The sequence below is a fragment of the Mus pahari genome, chromosome 1, assembly GCF_900095145.1.
Source record: "Mus pahari chromosome 1, PAHARI_EIJ_v1.1, whole genome shotgun sequence".
NCBI lineage: Eukaryota > Metazoa > Chordata > Mammalia > Rodentia > Muridae > Mus > Mus pahari.
Window position 1 is genome coordinate 75,053,371 of NC_034590.1, and position 10,551 is coordinate 75,063,921.

General features: G+C 37.4%; 1 protein-coding gene and 1 non-coding gene across 2 annotated transcripts; one reads left to right on the top strand and one right to left on the bottom strand.

The window, feature by feature from the left end:
* Positions 1–4,192: 4,192 nt before the first annotated feature.
* LOC110313562 (olfactory receptor 52D1-like) lies at positions 4,193–5,333 on the top strand. Its single transcript, XM_021187978.1, has one exon. The coding sequence runs from the start codon at positions 4,221–4,223 to the stop codon at positions 5,244–5,246; it is 1,026 nt and encodes a 341-aa protein (XP_021043637.1). The 5' UTR covers positions 4,193–4,220; the 3' UTR covers positions 5,247–5,333.
* A 1,281-nt stretch (positions 5,334–6,614) lies between these two features.
* LOC115062925 lies at positions 6,615–6,749 on the bottom strand. Its single transcript, XR_003842830.1, has one exon. It is a non-coding gene; the product is annotated as a small nucleolar RNA SNORA17 (small nucleolar RNA).
* Between the last annotated feature and the right edge of the window lie 3,802 nt (positions 6,750–10,551).

The window sequence follows — 10,551 nt, forward strand, 5'->3', positions numbered from 1 at the left end:
CCCTCTGTATGTGTGTGTCTTTCTTTCTCTTACATATACACACACATGCACTTTCAAAAGTTGCATTTTATAGTAGATAGTGGAGAAACACTTTATGAAATTAGGCTGTGATTATAGTAAAAATGTTTCAGTGAAATGAAAAACCCTCGGACTCTAAGATACACTAAATTAAGATAATAACAATAATAGTTACAAAACAAAGGAAAACAGTGATACAAATCTTAATTTGGTTCTGCTGTCTTACCCAGAGGCTGTGTATTTTGTGTCTTTGGTATGAAGGAGGGTGACTTCATCTGTGGCTCTCTCAGAAGCCCCTGCTTATGAGGAGCTTAAGAGTGCCCAGTTTAAGTTGCCTCTGAGTGGTGATTTAGTAACAACATACACTGGAAAAAGGACAAAGGCACTGTTAGCTGAACACACCTGTCAGTAATGAACTTATCAGAACATGGCTGGGTGTTATCTGCACCTGAGAAATTTTCTCCAGTGAGGATTAAGAGCAATGCTTTTGTTTCTTGATTTCTAAAACATCCAATACCCCTTTAAAAAGATTATTTGGTAGAAGGTAAGCAGAATTTGGTAGGGGAGGCGGCCCTTACCTGTTGGAGATAATTTTGAACAGCATTGGTCAGTTTGTCATATCAACCAGAGTTACCAAAACAGTACAAAATAGATCATCCAATAGACACATAAGACACATTTAAGTTTTAAGAACTATCAATGTGTGATTATTCTGATAACAAAAAATAGTTATAGACACTGAAACCTTTAATATATCACCAAGGCTTCTTATTTATTTGACGGTGTATTTTATAAATAGTTTCTGAACCTGAATTTACAGTAAAGGAAAAGAAATGAACGTTTCATTATATTCCAAAAGCAAACACTCACCAAAACATGTTTCTCCTACACTGTATAAAGAGAAAACACCCATAATATCATTTCGTGAATCTAGAGACTAACATGCATAAGTATTTCTACTATCATTTAAAAACTGTATGATTTTAAATTACGTTTTTGAGAATGTCATAGATCATATAATTTATTTTGCTCATATTCACCCCATTTGTTACTCTTTTTAAGCACACAAACAAATGTTTATGGTACATAGTCATCATGTTGAGACCCTAAAGTTTCAGTGTAAAAAAAAACTTACGGTTTTTATTATTTTTAAATTAAGACTTTAGTGAAACCAAGAATAAACAAAACAGTAGATTTAAATACAAAATGCAGTTATATCAAGTCAGAAAATACTTGCAAATCATGTATTAAAAACACAAAATCATAAAAATTTGCGTATGGAAATTTTATTTTTTATAAAAAAGAGTTTTTGATATAATGATTCAATATGGTAAAACTCAAGATAATATTTAAAGATCCATATTTTTGAACTCCTAAATTACTTTCTATGATAATTTAATGTTCTTAAATTAAGTATACACTTAAAGAAATAGAAATATATAGTTAGAAATGCAGTAACATAAGACTATAGTGAAGAAATTGTAAATTCAGAGGCAACAACATTCATTTTAAAATGTGACCAATTATATCAGTACATTATTAAAACAGCATGAATATTACTTTGAATTTGTAACCCCAATAAATTATAACAGCTTTTATAATAAATGTAAGATTTTACAGTAAATCTTTAGTTTAACTTTTTTCTTTCATCCATTCCTTCAATGTATTTATATGTGTACGTGTACATGTATATGTGTGGGCATAAATGAACTGTGGCATACATGTTGAGATCAAAGGACAACTTTCAGGAGTATTTCTATCCTTCGACCATGTGGGCTACAGGGATCTAACTCTGATCACGATGGCTGGCAAACACCTTTACATTCTGAGTCATTTCACTGGTCCCTAAATTTATTTAACCCTAAATTCTTATATTATTACTATTATTTGTATATATGAGTTTTTGTATATGTGTGCATGATATGTGGATGCACATGCTATGGCATGAGTGTGAAGAGCAGAGAACAACTCTATAGGGTTAGTTCTTTCCTGCCTTTATGTGGCCTCCAAGAGTTGGCTCAGGTCACCAGGCTTGTACTTCTACAGTAATCCCAATAGAACAGCAACAAAAAAAAAAAAGAGTCAATGAGGAGTGGTTTTGTGGCCTACCATGAAGTGCGTAATAAGAATTCAACCACAATTCATTCATTTAGTGTAAAGTGTATATGGAGAAAATCCTAAGGTGCTAGATAACCTTCCCCCATGTGGCATGGAAAGCTATATGTCCTTCTTGTAATGGCATATTCCTCTCTAATGGATGGCAAAACATCTTAAGCTACGCTATCTGAGGGTGGAACTACCTTGGTGTGTGTGTGGGAGTTCCATGTTGTTTGTCTTCCTTTACGTAATATCGGGCAGCATGTCTCCTTGATGAATGGGGTCCATCTTGTGGGCCTGAGGGCATATTTAAAATGGCAGACTGATGGACTATGTATTGCAGTCTTTGAAAGTAGCACATTTAAGACAGGATCATAGGCAGGCTGTAGTAGCTGATACTTAACCTTCGTGGTGGATCATAAGACATAATATTGAGGTTCAGCTCTCTGCCCCAAAAGAACATGTCTGATTAAGGGAGGAATTATACTGAGAGAATCATGCAAACGTAATCCTTTCTGCTAGCTTCTGATGTGGCAGGAAAGTGGGAAAACAGGTGGATGAGATGGAGGTGTAGCCATGCTGTTTCTTACAGCAGTCAGGGGGTAAGTGAAAGGGAGTACAAGTCAGATCTTTGCTAAAGAGCCCTTCCTGAGACCACAACCTTGGACCACACGAGAGTATTTATATAGAGAGGGTTAGCATGGCTGTGATGCTTTGACGCACACTGACATTTTTGACTTTACACTGAGTGTTAGAAATTCATTTAAGGACTACCTTTTGTACTAGTTGTGTTTCATGATTTTAGATATCTAAAATGAATAAGAACACATGAACTAGGACTCACTCTTAGTTTATTTCTAAATGAGTGTCTTTGGCTATTCATTATCATAATCTCTCACTCCTCCTTCCACCAGGCTCCCATAGTAAGCACCATTTTTTCTCTCTGAATTCTTTGTCCCCCCCCCCCGTTCTACATTTTAGTAAGATCATGCAATTCTTTGCTTTTTTCTGTATGTGGCTTATTTTATTTAACATAGTCTCAACCAAATATGTCTCGATTGTGGCAAGTAAGGACTTTCTTCCTTGAGACCAACAATGTTCAGACATAAACACACTGTACAATCTCTTCCACTATTTTTTCATTGACTCATCATTCAGTCAAGATGGAGTATTTCCAGAATCCCTAGGATTAACCAGGTTTACCTTCTGGGAGTTCAGTCAATCTCCAGGGTCAGTTTTGCTCACAACACTTAGGGTGCCTTGTGGTTTTGTGTTGCAGGGGGGATTGTCCAGGAACTTATTTCGTGCACCTTGGGGCTTTTTCCTTAGGTGCCTTAAAGAAGCACATCATGGCTTCTGAGTGCCTGAGGGGAGAGTGGAGAGATGCAGGGCTGTGAGCATGGTTACTTGTTAAAATATACGTACATACACATGTACACATGCAGTTCAAAATATTTACTGAAGACAGCTGAGACTAGCTGCCCAGGTTCTCACTACCTCACATTCAGGTAAGAGCATGTACAACTCAAAATCTACTGCATGGCGTGCACACTGAATGCCAGCTGCCCAGTCACCCAATGCCCACTTGCACATTGACTGCCATTGCCAAATTCTGTCTCTCTCATACACACAGAAAAAATTTCCAGATCCTACATCTGCTCAAAATGACTATTCTTTCATTTTGAGATGAATTTTGTATAAATTTGAAGTGTTCCTAAGTTACTTTCTTTCTCTTGTAGGTTTATATTTTTCTGATTGTTTCTGGGAGAAAATGTGTCTAATTCTTTTTGCATTTTTGTTCATTTTTCTGACATGCTTTGAGTCATGATTTTTAGTGATGCTGTATATATTTCATTGTATGTTCATCTACATTTAATAATATATCTTCACAGTGAGTCATCAATCATTTTTCCTCATTAAAGCCATTTCTCCTCCACACATTCTCAGACATTAATGGTGGCATGCTAACACTACGTTGTTACTGCACACCACAGCACAGTGCCTGGCTGCATAACATATACTATCATTAGTTCAGATTATTTTGTGTATTTAATATTCTATTATCTCCTCTCCCATTTTAAAAGTCTGAATATGTTATAATTTAAATGCAGGTTGTTTCTTTGTTGTTCCTTTCAGGTACTTCACCAGGGTCTGCCATGATGCCTTGCAACAGCACCAGCCACCCTTCTTTCTTCATTCTCCAAGGCATTCCTGGGATGGAAGACAAACACAGATGGATCTCCATCCCCTTCTCCTCCATGTACTTCATCACTGTGATGGGGAACTGCACCATTCTTCTCACCATCTCCATGGAACGCTCCCTGCACAAGCCCATGTTCCTGCTTCTCTTCTTCCTCGCCCTCACAGACTTGGGTATGTCTACAACCACCATTCCTAAGGTGCTCTGCATATTCTGGTTTGGACAGAGTCAGATAAGCTACGAAGGCTGCTTGGTCCAGCTGTTCTTCATCCATTCCATCTCTGCCATGCAGTCATCTGTCCTGATGACCATGGCCTTTGACCGTTATGTGGCTATCTGCAAGCCTTTACGTTATTCCACCATTCTTTCCAATAGTCGCATTGGACTCATTGGCTTAGCAAGCCTGGTTAGAGCAATCCTTTTTATTCTCCCTATGCCTATCCTCCTCCAGCGTATGCCCTTTCATGCCAATCGAGTCATCCCTACCACCTACTGTGAACACATGGCTGTGGTGAAGATGGTATGTGTTGATACCACAGTCAATAGGATATATGGTTTGGTTGTGGCCATGCTGGTGGTTGGGGTAGACATCTCAGCTATTGCCTCATCTTATGCATTAATCCTACGAGCTATCATGCATCTCTCTTCCAAGGAAGCCCACCACAAAGCAGTCAACACCTGCACCACACACATCTGTGTTATGCTTGTCTCCTACACCCCCAGTCTTTTCTCTTTTCTGACTCATCGCTTTGGGAGAGGCATTCCGCCTCATGTCCACACTATTCTTGGGAACCTCTACTTCCTTGTACCACCAATGCTCAATCCTATTATTTATGGAGTAAAAACCAAGGAATTTCGGGACAAAGTTACTAAATATTTACACAGGAGAAAGGAGCCTATAACTTTTTCTCACAATCAGAAACTTGTTTGATAATCTAGCGGTTGTATTAGGAATCAATGGTAAGTGTCTAGGGGAAATTGATTAATGGTAGAAATACATTGAAATGTCAGATAGCAGCCATGATATTTATTCTTGCATAGAGGCACTAAGATAGGGAAGAATTTCTTGATTTCAGTAACTTAAAGGCAATGCAATTATTCCCCGTGGAATAAAATAATGATATTTGCTCTTAATATTTAACAGTGTTGACTAAACTTCTGTGATAATGCATATTAAAGAACTCTATTCATGTGAGAGAGTGTGGAACATTTTCAAACAGAATATCACAGAGCAAACTGTAACTTTCTTATTCTCAATAATTGGTCAAATATTATGATATATACTTGCCAAGGTATACACAGTCAAACCTGATGCAGGGTTGTGTGTATGTGTGTTTGTGTAATGGAAAGGAAGTTTGGAGATAGAAAAAGTTGTTTTAGAGGAGTGAAAGGGGTCAAGAAAGCTTGAAAATGAATTGAGAGTCAGTGTTTTATCATCCTAGGCAGAAGCCTGACACTTGGACCACAGAACTTTTTGCTTCCTTTTGACCAAGGGAGTACATACTGGATACAAGCTTAGGTTTCTGGGGAAACTTTGGAGAAGAAAGAAAATATTTGGAAACTCTAGCTAGAATAAAAAGGTTGATAGGGGTTTTAATTAATTTCATACTTGCAAAAACTGCTGGAGTCAGCATTTCCACTTCTCATATCCAAATACAGTGTGTGAGAAGACCTTCTTTCTCTTTTTGAAGAGCTCTTCTAAAATTATTTGTTTAGTTTAATTTCATTCACATTGGTTTTTTGCCTGCATGTATGTCTGTGTGAGGGCATCAGATTCCCTGGAACTGGAGTTAAAGACAGTTGTGTACTGCCATTTTGATGATAGGAACTGAACCCAGGACCTCTGAAAGAGTAGGCAGCGCTCTTAATCACTGAGCCACTTCTCCAGCCTTAAGAAGATTCTCTTCTGATGGAACAATTCTTGAGAGGGAAAACTGTAAAAGTCAGCTTTACACTGCAAATTATTATGAAATCATGCATAAGGATTGTCTGACATAAAAATCTGTGGACTGGCTGAGGCCATTCCCAGGTAATGCAACGGAGCGTAGCAGCTGCTGTGTGCAACTTCCTGCCCTTTCCACCTTGTAGGTTCCAGGGGTTGAACTCACGTTGTCAGCAGGTACCTTTGAATACCTGTCTCAGGTTCACTGTCTCAGGCTCACTCCCTCTTAGGACCTGCCATTCCACTCAGTCTTGGGTTTGCTTCCTGGCCCTGAACGGGTGGTCATCTCAAGCTATCTTTCTGTCCCAGCGCCCTAGTGCCAGTCTGCTGGTCATCTGAGGATAACTGTCTTCAGGGAATGTTAGGCTACTAATCATTCATTCGGATGTTCACAGATCCGAACACTGAGTATAAACATAGCCTCTGTCCTCTCTGCCACCTACTGATGCACATGTGACACAGCAGCCACATCTGCAACACTCTAGGGGAGGAAGAACAAAATTATATTCACAAGAGTCTGGCTTTGCCCTTCCAAATTCATGAAAAAGCCCTAGAGTACAATAAATGCTACAGAGGCTTAAAAAAAAAAAATCTGTGGACTGAGTACAGATCCGAAATTTACTCTGGATTTAGTAGCCAGTCTATCAACAGGCTGGCCCCACAGATCTTGTTTTTGCTTTGCATTCTATGTCACTCTATGTACTTGACTGGTGTGTAGCTTGCTATGGAGACCAAAGTGACCTCAAACTCAGAGATCCACCTGCTGCTGCTGCCTTCGCCCGGCTGAGATTAAAGGGGTGAATTTCACAACCAGCTCCACAGATTATTTAAAATTCTAATTTTTAGTACAAAAATAATTTATGTTTGTTAGGAAAAATCAGAAAGCACAACTCTAGTTCATTCAGGATGCTTTAGAAAAAGTGTTCTTACACAACAAATGAAATAAATGAAGCAGTTCTAGAAGGAGCTTCTACAGTTTGAATAGTTATCAGACTTTACATCCGTCTGGGCCTTACTTTTCAAACAAAGGGTAATAAAATGTTACCACTATTATTGTTCTCAATTACATTGTTATTAAATAAATATGTACATTTAATGAGGCAGTCAAGTGTTATAGACTATTCAATATGAGAGTTTCCTTCTAGTGAGATGCAGGAAAAAAAATATATATATAATGTATAATAGTTCTGTAAGAAAACCTGAAAATTTTTAACTAATAGATGAGCAAATAGTCATAAATTGAAAATATTTGTGATTAAGTATTTTATTCATTTGATAGACAAAGAATTAAAAATGTTAATACAATATATGATTATTTAAAGGGAGGAGACACACATTCTTTTATTTTTTAACAAAATAAAATATAATAAGAAAACAAAACCTATCATACTTAGAAATAAAAGTCTATAGAAAACTTTTAAAAAATCCCCATGAGAAGATACAAGGACCACAGACCCATTTGTTTACACATTTGGGAGTCCCATAAAAGTGCTAAATTCAAAGCTAGAGTATATATATGCAGAGGACCTGTGCAAACACTTGTAAGTCCTGTGCTTGTTGCTTGGGTCTCTGTGCGTTTATACAAGCTTTGCTCAGTCGTCTCAGAGCACCTTGTTCTCCTGGTGTTCTCCAGCCCCTCTGTCCCTCCCACCCATTCTACTTCCCCTCCCTCGAGGTTCCCTGTGCTCCAGGGGGGAGGGATTTCTTGGGGACATCTCACTTAGAAGACATACATTGAATATTTTCAAATTAAATAAACTAAATAATACACAAAGAATAAGGAATATACCACTACACATTTCTGTGGACTAAAATATCAAATCTTCAGCAGTGTATAGAAGACTTTGATATTAATTGTGGACTGTTGATTTTAATTTTAATGGAATGGGGCTGTCTCAAAAAGCAATTTTGTTTCCAGGCAAGCCCAATTTGATGTTTACACAAACACTGTAGAATTCAATCAGATAAAGCTCAAACAGTGGACAGACAAGTGATAAGTCAAGAGATCATAATTTGTATATATTCTTGTCCCATTCAATTTTATATGAATTTTCTGCCACTTCCTCAAATATAGTTTTAATTTTTTTTTCATTTTTTTATTAGATATTTTCTTCATTTACATTTTAAATGCTATCCTGAAAGTCCCCTATACCCTCCCCCCGCCCTGCTCCCCAACCCACTCACTCCCGCTTCCTGGCCCTGGCATTCCCCTGTACTGGGGCATATGATATTCACAAGACCAAGGGTGGAGAGGCTCAAATATAGTTTTAACGGTAAAATTATTCAATCTTGTTTTTGTATACTTTTAAAAGATTATTTATAAATTTTTGCAATACAAAATATCACAATGACACCATGTCCACTTTAATATAAACAGATCTCTTAGATAACCTAAAAAATATAGTAACTACAAGTGAATCAGTGTTATCTGGGTAGATGGGACAGCTTGGGGATCACTGTTTTTGTTGGAAGAATATTTTAAATGTTACTAAATAACTAAACATGAATTTAAGAAAAGAATACCCTTGATAAGTGATAGTCATCTTCAACATCTTTTATTTAAAAAAAAAAGATTTATGATGAAGCCTGTAAGCCTCATCTGTGGACAGGACTGAATTGCAGTTTACTATTTAGACAAATTGGAATACATTGAAGTTTGTGTTTCTTTTTTTATTTGTCCTTGTGGCTATTCCACACCAGGACAGATATATCTATTTAGTTATTCCAAAGCTCCATGGCAGTGGTTCTCAACCTTCCTAATGCATTGAATACAGTTCGTTGTCATTGCCTAGTGCATTGGGTCCTTGGGTAGGGTCACAGCAATCAGGACACAGAGGATGCAGAGCATAGTGAACCACTGCATACTTTATTGAATTATCCAGCATATTTTATAGGCAAGCAGAATAAAGATTTCTCACAGCTTCCAATTCTCGCCAGCTTCTAGTTCTCTAACAGTAGTTTGTCTGCGTTTGAGGTGACCTAAACGTCCTTGCAGACTGACAAATCTGTCTGCTGTCCAACTCTTTTAAATGTTGATTAGTTAAATTAAAACAAAAGATTTTTCTTAAGAGAAGGTGATCATGAAGTCCTCTTCCTCAGGCATGCAGAACATCAGGCTTCTCTAAAGAGAGAGGATGCCTTGTCTTCTGATGCTCATTCTCTGCTCAGGAAGTTTATTGTACCCTGAGGGCCTGCTCTGGTTCAGGTTCCAAGTACCATGGTAAGCTCCTGGATTTGTAACTCCATGGTCTGACTATATAAATTACTAGGTCTAAAAAGTCAAGGTCTTATAGAAAATTAAGGAAGGATTGCCATCTGTTATATATTACTGAAAAAATTATATCAGCTGGGCATGGGATAATTATCCAAAAGTCAAGGGTTGGGTACTTGCAAGACAGAGGAACCCTGGACCTGAAATATCCATACTTACTTTTGGCATGTAGCATTCTGAATATGTTTTGTTCTAATCACTTTCAGTAACATAAAAAATAAAGAATGACTGAAAACGTTCATCCTAGAATAAAGCAATTTGCAACACCAAACTTTTTCTCATGAAACCTATGAGAATTGGGAGTCTGATGACAACTTGGTGGGTGCTGACTGGTCAGGCTTTCCCAAAAGGTTTAGAATTGATGTCTACAGAAGCAAAAGTCTTCTTAAGATTTGATTAGAGCTGTAATATCTATTCCATTGATCTACCTGTCTGTACAGGTAGATCAATGGAATAGAATTGAAGACCCAGAAATGATCCCACACACGTATGGTCACTTGATCTTTGACAAGGGAGCTAAAACCATCCAGTGGAAAAAAGACAGCATTTTCAACAAATGGTGCTGGCACAACTGGCAGTTATCATGTAGAAGAATACGAATTGATCCATTCTTATCTCCTTGTACAAAGCTCAAGTCTAAGTGGATCAAAGAACTCCACATAAACCCAAAGACACTGAAATATATAGAAGAGAAAGTGGGGAAAAGCCTCAAAGATATGGGCACAGGGGAAAGCTTCCTTAACAGAACAGCAGTGGCCTGTGCTATAAGATCAAGAATCGACAAATGGGACCTCATAAAATTTCAAAGCTTCTGTAGGGCAAAAGATACTGTTAATAAGACAAAAAGGCCACCAACAGATTGGGAAAGAATTTTTACCAATCCTAAACCTTATAGGGAACTAATATCCAATATATATCCAATATATATATCCAATATATACAATAATCCAATATATATAAATATCCAATATATACAAATAGCTCAAGAAGCTGAACTCCAGAAATTCAAATAACCCCATTAAA

Coding starts and splice junctions, on each gene's coding strand:
- LOC110313562 (XM_021187978.1), top strand. CDS start 4,221: ATGCAGGTTGTTTCTTTGTTGTTCCTTTCAGGTACTTCACCAGGGTCT.